The following is a 13,818-nucleotide window of genomic DNA, read 5'->3' as shown; positions in this document are numbered from 1 at the left end:
ACGGATCAAACGGAGAATGAGAACAAAGATGGAAAAATAAACAATAATATGTGAAGATCCGAGTCACGGATCGCAACAATAATAGCTTTAATATAAACTTTATAAATATTTTTGCCAATATCCGATATTCCGAAATTGTCCACCTCTTAATTACCGATTCCGACATCAACCGATACCGATATATTCAGTCGTGGAATTAACACATTATTATGCCTAATTTTATTGTTATGCCCCGCTGGATGCATTAAACGATGTAACAAGGTTTTTCCAAAATAAATCAACTTAAGTTATGGAAAAAATGCCAACATGGCACTGCCATATTTATTATTGAAGTCACAAAGTGCATTATTTTTTTTTAACATGCCTCAAAACAGCAGCTTGGAATTTGGGACACGCTCTCCCTGAAAGAGCATGAGGAGGTTGAGGTGGGCGGGTTTGGGGGGGGTTGAGGGGGGTTTAGGTTGGGGGTATAGGGCAGTGGTTCTCAAATGGGGGTACGCGTACCCCTAGGGGTACTTGAAGGTATGCCAAGGGGTACGTGAGATTTTTCAAAAATATTCTAAAAATAGCAACAATTCAAAAATCCTTTATAAATATACATATTGAATAATACTTCAACAAAATAGGAATGTAAGTTCATAAACTGTAAAAAGAAATGCAACAATGCAATATTCAGTGTTGACAGCTAGATTTTTTGTGGACATGTTCCATAAATATTGATTTTAAAGATTTCTTTTTTTGTGAAGAAATGTTTAGAATTAAGTTCATGAATCCAGATGGATTTCTATTACAATCCCCAAAGAGGGCACTTTAAGTTGATGATTACTTCTATGTGTAGAAATCTCTATTTATAATTGAATCACTTCACTTTCAACAAGTTTTTAGTTATTTTTATAGCTTTTTTTCCAAACAGTTCAAGAAAGACCACTACAAATGAGTAATATTTTTCACCGTTATACAATTTAATAAATCAGAAACTGATGACATAGTGCTGTATTTCACTTCTTTATCTCTTTTTTTTCAACAAAAAATGCTTTGGGGGTACTTTAATTGTAGCGTCTCGGAAGAGTTAGTGCTGCAAGGGGTTCTGGGCATTTGTTCCGTTGTGTTTATGTTGTGTTACGGTGGGGATGTCGTCCCGAAATGTGTTTTTCTTGTTTGGTGTGGATTCACAGTGTGGCGCATAATTGTAACAGTGTTAAAGTTGTTTATACGGCCACCCTCAGTGTGATTTGTATGGCTGTTGACCAAGTATACGTTGCATTCACTTGTGTGTGTGAAAAGCCATAGATATTATGTGATTGGGCCGGCACGCAAAGGCAGTGCCTTTAAGAATTAATGGCGCGCTGTATTTCTTTCTACGTCCGTGTACCACTCTGCACAGTGGCGTTTTAAAAAGTCATGAATTTTACTTTTTGAAACCGATACCGATAATTTCCGATATTACATTTTTAAAGCATTTATCGGCCGATGATATAGGCAGTCCGATATTATCGGACATCTCTAATATAAACGGCACTTGTTTTTGCACTCTACAGGCACTTTAATAATTTACGTCATTGTAAGAACAGAACTTGTACGCAGACCCAGGACTTACTGGGCCATGTTAAACCCTCTCGGATTTTGTATTGTGGCAACAAAGGCTGTGTTAAAGATTTTGTGGCGTGTGAGTTGTCTCTTCTTCTTTCATGTGTCATCTTCATCAGATGTCCAGCTCAGTAGCGTACAGCCCCGCCCTCAGAAGGTGGTTTGTACAGGCGCTGATTATATGGTGGTCAAAGATGATTTAAAGCAGCCGACCCCAGTTGGCATGCGGTTAAACAGAGTCCATTGCTGCCGTGGCAGTTCTTCTCCTTCAACCCAGCCTCCGGGGTCCAGGAGGAGGCATCGTGTGGGCCCGGCGGACTCCCACCCCTGCTTTCAGGCTGCCGTCAGCCATGCCTCTGTGGACAGGTCCTTTAGCTCAGTGGTCCCCAAACACCGTTCTGGGCACCAGTACCGGTCCGTGGCGCATTGGCTACCGGGGCCGCAGAGAAACATTCATTAATTTATCAACGACTGCATTTCCTCCGACATAACGTTCATCTGTCCCACAGGACCGGGGGTCGGCAACCTGCGGCTCTAGAGCCGCAGGCAGCTCTTTAGCGCCGCCCTAGTGGCTCTCTGGAGCTCTTTCAAAAATGTATGAGAAATGGAAAAAGATGAGGAGAAAATAATAAAAAATATATATTTTTTGTTTTAATATGGTTTTTTGTAGGAGGACAAACATGACACAAACCTCCCTTATTCTTATAAAGCACACTGTTTATATTAAACATGCTTCACTGATTCGAGCGCCGTTTTGTCCTACAGTACTAATTTTGGCGGTCCTTGAACTCTCCGTAGTTTGTTTACATCTATAACTTTCTACGACTTTCTAAGACATGTTTTATGCCACTTCTTTTTATGTCTCATTTTGTCCACCAAACTTTTAACGTTGTGCATGAATGCACAAAGGTGAGTTTTGTTGATGTTATTGACTTGTGTGGAGGGCTAATCAGACTTATATGGTCACTGCATGACTGCAAGCTAATCGATGCTAACATGCTATTTAGGCTAGCTAAAAATTTACATATTGCATCATTATGCCTCATTTGTAGGTATATTTGAGTTCATTTTGGTTTCCTTTAAGTCCTCTGTATGTAATATGGCTTTTATTTATTTTGCAGCTCCAGACATATTTGTTTTTGTATTTTGGTCCAATATGGCTCTTTCAACATTTTATGTTGCCGACCCCTGCACTAGACACACCAATAAGCTTGTTTATAGATGGACAAAAAAACTCCTTATAGGAAGTTGTCATACTGTAACTTTTGTGACATGATACAATGCACATTATTTAAAATATATAATATAAATTATATAAAATAAATTTAATTTGGGCCTTTATATGAAAAAGGCCCAAAATATCATAAGGGACCCATCTCACTCTGGACATGAACTTTTTGAACTGCTGCCCTCGGGCAGGAGATACAGGACAATAAAATGCCGGAAAAACAGATTTAAGAACACTTTTTACACGAGAGTAGTGTAGCTGAGCACAATACAATAATGACTATGCATGTGAGCTGTGTGCTTGGTATTTTTATCTATTTTTATCTATTAATCTATGTTTTTATGTGTTATTATGAATTTGCACTAAATTAGTTTTTGCCTACAATTTTGTTGTACAATGACAATAAAGATCTATTGTTCTATTCTATTCTAATGGGACGGATGGGGGCGGTATAGCTCGGTTGGTAGAGTGGCCATGCCAGCAACTTGAGGGTTCCAGGTTCGAGTCCAGCTTCTGCCTTCCTAGTCACTGCCGTTGTGTCTTTGGGCAAGAAACGTTACACACCTGCTGCCAGTGCCACCCACACTGGTTTAAACATATAACTTAGATATTGGGTTTCACTATGTAAAGCGCTTTGAGTCACTAGAGAAAAGCGCTATATAAATATAATTCACTTCACAGATTGTAGCCAAAGGCTGATGTCCTTTTGCAGTGCCCAGCAGATTGATGGTAGCCTGCCCGGGGATCTCATTGCAAAAAAAAAAACAAGCCAGAGGCTCCCACTCATTCAGTGTTATAGTGAGTTGTATTTTTCATGCCCTTATTTTTTTTTTGTGCTGTAATTATATGGCACAAGTAGAAAGCCGTTCCCTGGAAATAGGTAGTTCATTGTTTTGTAAAAGTCAGAACCCGTCCAGGATGGTTTGTCGTGATCCCAACATGCAGAGCACAGCGGGAGACGGCGTGCAGGTAAAATTGTATGCAATGATTGAACCAAAAAATTAACAAAAGGGAAAGGAAAAGGCACCAAAGCTTAGGGATGGTTATGCAAAACGAAAGCAAAACAGAACTGGCTACAAGGTAAACAAAAACAGAATGCTGGACGACAGCAAAGACTCACAGCGTGTGGAGCAGAGATGGCGTCCACAAAGTACATCCGAACACGACATGACAATCAACAATGTCCCCACAAAAGAAGGATAGCGTACGTACAATTTACATAGTCTTGAAGCAGGTCAGGCAATAGCACTCAAGGGAAGGCGTGAAGCTGCTACAGGAAAACCCCAACAAAACAGGAAGGAAGAGTCACCAAAATAACAGCGCAAGACGAACTAAAGCACTACACACAGGAAAACAACAAAAAACCCAAAATAAGGCACGACGACCTGGTGGAGTTTAATTTGTTAACCTTTTCTGCTGGTGGTGTGCCTCCGTATTTTATTTTTTTAAAATGTGCCTTGGCTCAAAAAAAGGTTGGAAAACACCGTCTTACAAGACGGTAGAGCATTGATTTCCGTTCCATTCAATTGTATTTATATATCACTTATATAATATAAGTTGTCAAGGCCAAGTGGTTAAGGCGATGGACTAGAAATCCATTGAGGTCTCCCCGCATAGGTTTGAATCCTGCCGACACTGACCTAGTTCTGTACCATGAATTGATTAACGTGGACCCAGACTTAAACAAGTTGGAAAACTTATTCGAGTGTCACCATTTAGTGGTCAATTGTACGGAACATGTACTGTACTGTGCAATCTACTAATAAAAGTTTCAATCAATCAATCAAACACCAAATTATGGCGGAAGGGATTTTGAATATAGAGAACGTCCAGGACCAGGCTGCTCATTTATCAAAGATATAAAGATTACGCAAGAACCCGTTGAATGGATTTCCATAAAACGTATTGGCACTGTGGGGAATAAGCCAAAGTCGAGGATGAGAAAGCCAGCCCGGTGTGTCTGACACCTGGACATGTGAGACGACAGCTGGAGAGAGTCAATCCAGCCAAGTCATCAGGCCCTGACCGAGTCAAGCCCTGAGTCCTGAAGACGTGTGCTGCTCAAGTGACTGTGATCCAGCATTTCATCTTCAACCTGAGTCTGAAGCTAGAACGGATACCAGTGCTATGAAAAACATCCTGCATAGTGCCGGTGCCCAAGAAGCCCATCCCTTCGGGCTTGAACGACTTCAGATCTGTTGCCCTGACGTTCCAGGTCATGAAGGTCCTCGAGAGACTTTTACTGGATCAGCTGAGACCCCTGGTGGCTCCTTCCCTGGATCCTCTACAGTTTGCATATAAGCCCCATGTAGGAGTGGATGATATTATCTACCTGCTGTATCGTGCTCACTCTCATCTGGATGGTGGGAAAAGCACTGTGAGGATCATGTTCTTTGATTTCTCCAGTGCCTTTAACACCATTCAGCCAATTCTGATGAGTGATAAGTTGCTCAGGATGGGTGTCAGTTCATCCATTGCCTCCTGGATCACTGATTACTTGTCTGACAGGCCCCAGTTTGTGCGACTGGGGTGCTCCCTGTCAGATACTGTGGTCAGTGGTGTAGGTGCTCCACAGGGGACTGTCCTGTCTCCTCTCCTGTTCACCCTGTACACCTCAGACTTCCAGTACAGTTCCAGGTTCTGCCACCTGCAGATATACCCTGACGACTCTGCTGTGGTCGGGTGTGTCAGAGAGGGAAAGAAATTGGAGTACAGGACACTGATCGCTGACTTTGAGGAGTGGTCTCAGGCGAACCATCTGGTCCTTAAAGCGGACAAGACCAAGGAGCTGGTCATCGACTTCAGGAAGAGTATGACCCAGGTGGAGCCCATCAAGATCCGGGGCCGGGAGGTGGCAGTAGTGGGGCAGTATAAGTACCTGGGAGTCCATTTGAACAGCAGACTGGACTGGAAGGACAACTGCAATGCTGTTTACAAGAAGGGCTTGAGCAGACTATTTTTCCTGAGGAAGCTTAGGTCCTTTAATGTGTGCAGCAAGCTGTTGGAGATCTTTTATCAGTCTGTTGTGGCCAGTGCCCTGCACTTTGCAGTGGTGTTTTAGGGTAGCAGGACCAGCAAAAGGGACTCAAACCAGATTGATAAACTGATCCGGAAAGCCGGCCAAACCATTGGCTCGCAGTTGGAGAAGTTTGTGTCAGTAAGGAAAAGGAGGACACTGGACAAACTGCTGGCCATCATGGACAATCCTTCCCACCCAATCCACCAGACAATTGAGGGACAGAGGAGCTCAAACTCCAACAGGCTCCTTCAGCTTCCTTCTCGCACTGTGCAATTCAAGAACTCCTTCATTCTACACTCCATCCAGCTGTATAATCACTCCCCATACAGCAATAGATGATATCTGTCTATTACCTGACCCCTTCTATGTTAGCTACTTCTCTTTGTTTTTAATGTCTATATTCTATTTTCTGCTGGATTTACTCTCTATTTTATGCTGGGGCTGCCACATATACTGTAATATTGTACATAGTAATTGGAATATATTGTATATGTTATAGACATACTATATATACATATAATATACTGTACACATATTAAGTATATATTGTATATATTTGCAGATATGTTATATTTTATATTGCTATATTTAGTCTATTTATACCTGCATTGTCCTTTCCATCCTTACACTTTCCATCATTGTAACTGAGCTACTGTGTTGAACAATTTCCCTTGTGGATCATTAAAGTTTGTCTAAGTCTAATAAGTTAGTTTTTAACATTGCAAAGTAGGAAATTTTTCCTCTCTCCTAATGAAAATCCAATTCAACACATTTGTATACGCGTACAACACTTAAAACCTCTGGCATACCAGTATGTGGAATTAAATTATGGAATGGATTAAGCAACAAAGAAATCAAACAAAGCAACAATATGATTCAGTTTAAGAGACTTCAAACTACAAACGTTCACAAAGTACAAAGAAGTACAATTATTGATGGACATCTTGAACCTTTTTTTTGGAGATAAAGATTGTTTATGTATTTGTTATTTGTTTACTCACTATGGTATATTATTTATTGATTAGTTATTTAGTCACTGTTCTGTTACAGAGAACAAGGAAATGGGATAAAAGTGCAATACTATGAAAAGGGCTAGGATTAAATAAGATCTGCTTCTTCCTGCTCCTTTCAGGATGTACTGTAATGAAACAACTGTAACTATGTGATGCATTACATTGTATCAGATGCATGTTCCAAATAAAAATGAAACTGAACTGAACTGAACCTGAATATTGCATTATAATATTTACTACAAAATTGTGATGCAATTTAGGGCTTGTCGCAACGAGAAGCAGGTCTGTGCTAGTGTTTTTTATTCATACCATACCACACTTTCTTAATACATTTAAACTAACTATTTTGACAATCTTGGACATGCGTAATTGTTTAACTATGGAGGCCTCCTTTGGTTGAGAACTAGTTTGTTCACTGTACAGTGAAGGCCTGCATACTTTTCAGCAACTCCAGATCTAAAGATCTTTCAGCTATTCTTTGTTATGCCCTGTTTTGTGATATTCTAATTGTTTTTCCACCCTTACTCCAAACAGTCATCCGAGGGTTCTCAAGGTTTTGTTCCAACGCCCAGAGTCCCTGTTCTTCCTCCTAACAACGGTCCAAAGATCAATGGTGCAGGTGAGCATTTGTTGCTTAACACCTCTTACACACATGCTCTGACTTTGTAGTATAGCCCAGGATTTTACTCGTCATACCAGAAACTATCCACATCACTTTGCTGCAAGACAAGTATTTGTTGATCCAGTCAGTTGCTCAAAAGACTCCGGATGTGTCACACCAGAGGACATTAACAAAATTAATAGGTTCCCACGCTTAATGGCCTCGCCAATTTATAAATTGAATTTGACTTTGTGCAAGTCTAGTTCAAGTTTATTTTCATGAAAAAAAAAAAGTAAGAACTAGTGCGGTCAAGCGATTAAAAAAATAAATGATAATTTTTTTTTATGATATGTAAATAATTAATATATATTAATCTCTAATTTCACCTTCATAAAATGCTGAGAAAAGCTTCCTCAACTTCCGGTATTTTAAGTCAAATTCATTACATTGCGGCAGATCAAAAGACTGAAAGTGGCTTTACTGCTTACGTGCATATATATATATATATATATATATATATATATATATATATATATATATATATATATATATATATATATATATATATATATATATATATATATATATATATATATATATATATGTATATATATATATATATATACACAGTGGGGCAAAAAAGTATTTAGTCAGCCACCGATTGTCCAAGTTCTCCCATTTAAAATGATGACAGAGGTCTGTAATTTTCATCATAGGTACACTTCAACTTTGAGAGACAGAATGTGAAGAAAAAAATCCAGGAATTCACATTATAGAAACTTTAAGGAATTTATTTGTAAATTATGGTGGAAAATAAGTATTTGGTCAACCATTCAAAGCTCTCACTGATGGAAGGAGTTTTTGGATCAAAATCTCACGATACATGTCCCCATTCATTCTTTCCTTAACACGGATCAATCGTCCTGTCCCCTTAGCACAGGGGTAGGGAACCTATGGCTCTAGAGCCACATGCGGCTCTTTTGATGACTGCATCTGGCTCTCAGATAAATCTTAGCCGACATTGCTTAACATGATAAGTAATGAATAATTCCGCTGGTAGTCACAGTGTTAAAAATAACGTTCAAATTATAAAACATTCTCATGCATTTTAAACCAACCATCCATTTTCTATCGCACCTGTTCAAGAAGTCGCATCAATGGTAAGAAGTATTATATTTCTTATTGGTTAGCTTTAGAATAACGATGTTATTAAAAATAATAAGAGATTTACTATACTCTAAAAAGGTTGGCCTTACTTAAAAATGCACACATTTAGTTGTATTCAGTGTTAAAAAATATATATCTTATGGCTCTCATGGAAATAAATTTTGAAATATTTGGCTTTCATGGCTCTCTCAGCCAAAAAGTTTTTAGACCCCTGCCTTAGCAGAAAAAACAGCCCAAAGCATGATGTCTCCACCCCCATGCTTCACAGTAGGTATGGTGTTCTTGGGATGCAACTCAGTATTCTTCTTCCTCCAAACATGACGAGTTGAGTTTGTACCAAAATTAATACATGGATGATACAGCAGAGGATTGGGAGAATGTCATGTGGTCAGATGAAACCAAAATAGAACTTTTTCATAATTTGGGGCTGTTTTTCTGCTAAGGGGACAGGACGATTGATTTGTGTTAAGGAAAGAATGAATGGGGCCATGTATCATGAGATTTTGAGCCAAAACCTCCTTCCATCAGTGAGAGCTTTGAATGGTTGACCAAATACTTATTTTCCACCATAACTTACAAATAAATTATTTAAAATTCCTACAATGTGAATTCCTGGATTTTTTTTCTTTTCTGTCTCTCACAGTTGAAGTGTACCTATGATGAAAATTACAGACCTCTGTCATCATTTTAAGTGGGAGAACTTGCACAATCGGTGGCTGACTAAATATTTTTTTGCCCCACTGAATATATATATGGTATAGTAAGAAAACAACAAAATATAAATTTTTTGATTATTTATTTGACAAATTTGCCAAATCTTCCACCAAAAATATTTTTCTAAATGGAATATTTGATGTGAAGTAATCGGAAATTTGGATAATTCAATAATTCATAATAACATTGATTTTGATTCAATATTATGTTTTGATCAATGACATTTGAAAGAAAAAAAGCAGCTTTGTTTTATAAGTCAACGTTGCAACTTTTTATAAACTACATTTAGCCTTTAAGCTTTTTTAATTCACTTTTGTTTATGTTTTTGTTTATTTTAATAGTATTTTTAGAATGTGTCGTGGGCCTTTAAAACATTAGCTGTGGGCCGCAAATGGCCTCCGGGGCACACTTTTGACACCCCTGCTATAGATTAGACACGTGAAGAATAACAGTATCTGATAGCTCAATTACAGCTCATGTTATTCTATTCTGTGTTATATGTCTTTTATGTTGCACGATTGCGCCAAGTAAAATTCCTAGTTTGTGAACCCGTTCTCAAACAATGACAATAAAAACTTTTCTGATTCTGATTCTGATAAAAAAAATTAAATCTGATAAATCTATGGGTAAAAAGCAGAGCCTGGCGACGCATGCGTGTTTATCAAAACCCTCTCGCTCTCTCTGTCTCTGCCCCGCCCTCACGAATGCTGCTGGGCGCATCACTTTTTTGTTTTGTTTAAACCCCTTCTTAACCCTTAACGTACATTGAAAATACAAGCAACCATAACTTAAAATGCCGGACATTCGAGGCATTTAAGAAACTCCACCTGGACAGCTCCGCAAAGTGACATATCCCGTGAAAAGAGGTGTGGTCTGTCTATCATAGCCCATTCGTTGCTAGCATGCCGTGTGTTGTTGTTTTTTTGATTGATTGAAACTTTTATTAGTAGATTGTACAGTACAGTACATATTCCGTACAATTGACCACTAAATGGTAACACCCCAATACGTTTTTCAACTTGTTTAAATCGGGGTCCACGTAAATCAATTCATGGTGCCTCGGTGTGCATTGTTTACACAACGTGCGGTGCGCTACTTAATATGTCCGTGTCGTTCGGTACACCTCCGAACCGAACCGAAACCCCCGTACCGAAACAGTTCAATACAAATACACATACTGTTACACCCCTAATATATATATATATATATATATATATATATATATATATATATATATATATATATATATATATATATATTTATATATTTATATATTTATGTATGTATGTATATATATATATATATATATATATATATATATATATATATATATATATATATATATATATATATTGTGTGTGTGGGGGAAATATATGTATGTGTGGGAAAAATCACAAGACCACTTCATCTCTACAGAACTGTTTCATGAGGGGTTCCCTCAATCCTCAATTGTCAGGAGATTTTAATGGAAGCATTCACATACAATGTTTTATAATAGGGAACAAAATGGGTAGGTACAGGCAGGCGTAGGGTGTGGTGATTGGCTCATGTGTTCCCTAGGAGGTGTTTCCGTCTGTGATGGCATGCTGATGTGATTTCACTGCGCTTGTTGAGGGATGACAGGTCTGGGTGATTATATAACAAACAGTTTCTCTTTTAAGCATAGGTTGCATCTTTTATTACCACTGTTGTAAGGTGTGCAGGACGCAAGAATTTGCCATGTTATTGAATATTCAACATTATTGTCTTTGAGGTTCCAAATGTGCTTGCTGAGTTCTGTAGAATTCGGCAGAATTCCGCAAGGTCTGGTTTCTAAAGGAGGCCTTGTGATTATTCCATCTGGCTTTAAACTCTCCTTCGGTTAGTCCTACGTACGTGTCGGTATGTGTTAAGGTCCTTGTGTGTTACCTTTGCTTGGTAAACGACTGATGTTTGTAAGCACCCCCCGTTGAGAGGGCAATCAGGTTTCCTGCGGCAGTTACATTCCTTATTGGTTTCGGAGTCGTTCAGTCTGGGGGCAGGCAGTCCTTTTGGAATTGCTTTGTTGTGATTTGAAATGATTTGTTGTATGTTATTCATACAGCTGTAGCTCAATTTAATGTTGTTCTTGTTGAATACTTTTCTTAGGGTGTTGCCTTTAGGGAAGTGTTTGTCGATCAGAGTGAGGAACTTGTGGCCGATATTAGTTGAGATGTTTTTGCTGAATGGGGGGTTGTACCAGATGATGTTGTTTCGTTTTCTGCTCTTTTTTGGTTAGTTTCCTGGCGAAACAGAAAAAGAGTAAAAAGAATCCATCCATCCATCCATCCATTTTCTGCCGCTTATTCCCGTTCGGGGTCGCGGGGGGCGCTGGCGCCTATCTCAGCTACAATCGGGCGGAAGGCGGGGTACACCCTGGACAAGTCGCCACCTCATCGCAGGGCCAACACAGATAGACAGACAACATTCACACTCACATTCACACACTAGGGCCAATTTAGTGTTGCCAATCATATATATATATATATATATATATATGTATATATATATATGTATATGTATTAGGGGTGGTGGAAAAAATTGATTCGAATATGAATTGAATCGTTTACATTGTGGGATTCAGAATCGATTCTCTTTTTTTTTTAAATTGATTTTTCTTATTTTTTGAAATTTTATTTTATTTTATTTTTTTTAATCAATCCAACAAACCACTACACAGCAATACCACAACAATGCAATCCAATTCCAAAACCAAAACTGACCCAGCAACACTCAGAACTGCAATAAACAGAGCAATTGAGAGGAGACAAACACGACACAGAACAAACCAAAAGTAATGAAACAAAAATGAATATTATCAACAACAGTATCAATATTGATTATAATTTCAGCATAGCAGTGATTAAAAATCCCTCACTGGCATTATCATTTGACATTTGTAAAAATAATAAAAAAAGAACAATAGTGTCACAGTGGCTTACACTTGCATCGCATCTCATAAGCTTGACAACACACTGTGTCCAATGTTTTCACAAAGATGAAATAAGTCATATTTTTGGTTCGTTTAATAGTTAAAACAAATTTACATTATTGCAATCAGTTGATAAAAAATGTCCTTCACAATTATAAAAGCTTTTTAAAAAAAAAATCTACTACTCTCCTGGCATGTCAACAGACTGGGGTAGATTCTGCTGAAATTCTATGTATTGAATGAATACAGAATCGTTTTGAATCGTAAAAATATCGTTTTTGAATCGAGAATCGAATCGAATCGAAAAAATCGATATATTATCGAATCGTGACCCCAATAATCAATATTGAATCGAATCGTGGGACACCCAAAGATTCACAGCCCAAATATATATATATTTCCTGAAGGAACTCTCCTGAAGGAATCAATAAAGTACATTCTATCTATCTATCCATCCATCTATCTATCTATCTATCTATCTATCTATCTATCTATCTATCTATCTATCTATCTATCTATCTATCTATCTATCTATCTATCTATCTATCTATCTATCTATCTATCTATCTATATATATTTATATATATATATATATATATATATATATATATATATATATATATATATCCATCCATTTTCTACCACTTATTCCCTTTTTGGGGTCGCGGGGGGCGCTGGCGCCTATCTCAGTTACAATCGGGCGGAAGGCGGGGTACACCCTGGACAAGTCGCCACCTCATCGCAGGGCCAACACAGATAGACAGACAACATTCACACTCACATTCACACACTACGGCCAATTTAGTGTTATATATATATATATATATATATATATACTACTCATTCCGTCGGAGTGGCAAAGAGCTGTGGCGGTGTTTATTCCGAAGGAACAGGAGTCCCATAACATCAACCAATTCAGGAGCATTGCTCTGTTGAATGTCGAGGGAAAGATCTTCTTTGCAGTCATGGCCAAGAGACTAACATCTTATCTCACAGCGAATGGCTATATTGACACCAGCTGCCAGAAAGCAGGAGTACCAGGTTTTCCAGGATGCGTGGAGCATTCTTCTATGATTTGGGCACAGATCCAGAGGGCCAAGCAGGAGAAGAACGACCTCCATGTGGTGTGGCTTGACCTCGCCAACGCTTATGGTTCTGTCCCTCACAAACTCATCCAGTTTGCATTGGAATTCTTCCACGTCCCTGTTTCCATCATCAACCTGGTAACCAGCTACTTCAGGGACTTTCAGATGTGTTTTAGCCTCCAAGATTTTACAACAGGATGGCAGCGTCTGGAAGTAGGCATAGCCATGGGGTGTTCCATCTCCCCAGTCCTCTTTCTCGCAGCTTTCGAAATCATCCTCCGCGGAGCCCGTCAGACTGTAGGTGGGATGAGGCTGCAGACAGGGCAGAGGCTTCCACCACTCCGAAGCTACATGGATGATGTCACTGTGGTGCTGCAAACAGCCCCATGCATGAGAAGGTGTCTGAAGAGGCTGGATGAGCTAGTGACATGGGCACGGATGAAGATAAAACCCT

The 13,818-nt window shown here is 38.8% G+C and overlaps 1 protein-coding gene across 2 annotated transcripts in view; it reads left to right on the top strand.

Moving 5' to 3' along the window:
- The window catches only part of LOC133570066 (uncharacterized protein C6orf132 homolog), a 53,615-nt gene that overhangs the window by 24,135 nt on the left and 15,662 nt on the right, over positions 1–13,818 (top strand). For both annotated transcript variants that reach the window (XM_061922720.1, XM_061922721.1), the window contains one exon: positions 7,382–7,466. In XM_061922720.1, coding sequence (XP_061778704.1) covers positions 7,382–7,466 — 85 coding nt within the window. The remainder of the gene's footprint in view (positions 1–7,381; positions 7,467–13,818) is intronic.

The sequence above is a fragment of the Nerophis ophidion genome, linkage group LG16, assembly GCF_033978795.1.
Source record: "Nerophis ophidion isolate RoL-2023_Sa linkage group LG16, RoL_Noph_v1.0, whole genome shotgun sequence".
Lineage (NCBI taxonomy): Eukaryota > Metazoa > Chordata > Actinopteri > Syngnathiformes > Syngnathidae > Nerophis > Nerophis ophidion.
The sequence above is the reverse complement of the archived record's forward strand: the minus strand, read 5'-3'. Positions and strand labels throughout refer to the sequence as shown.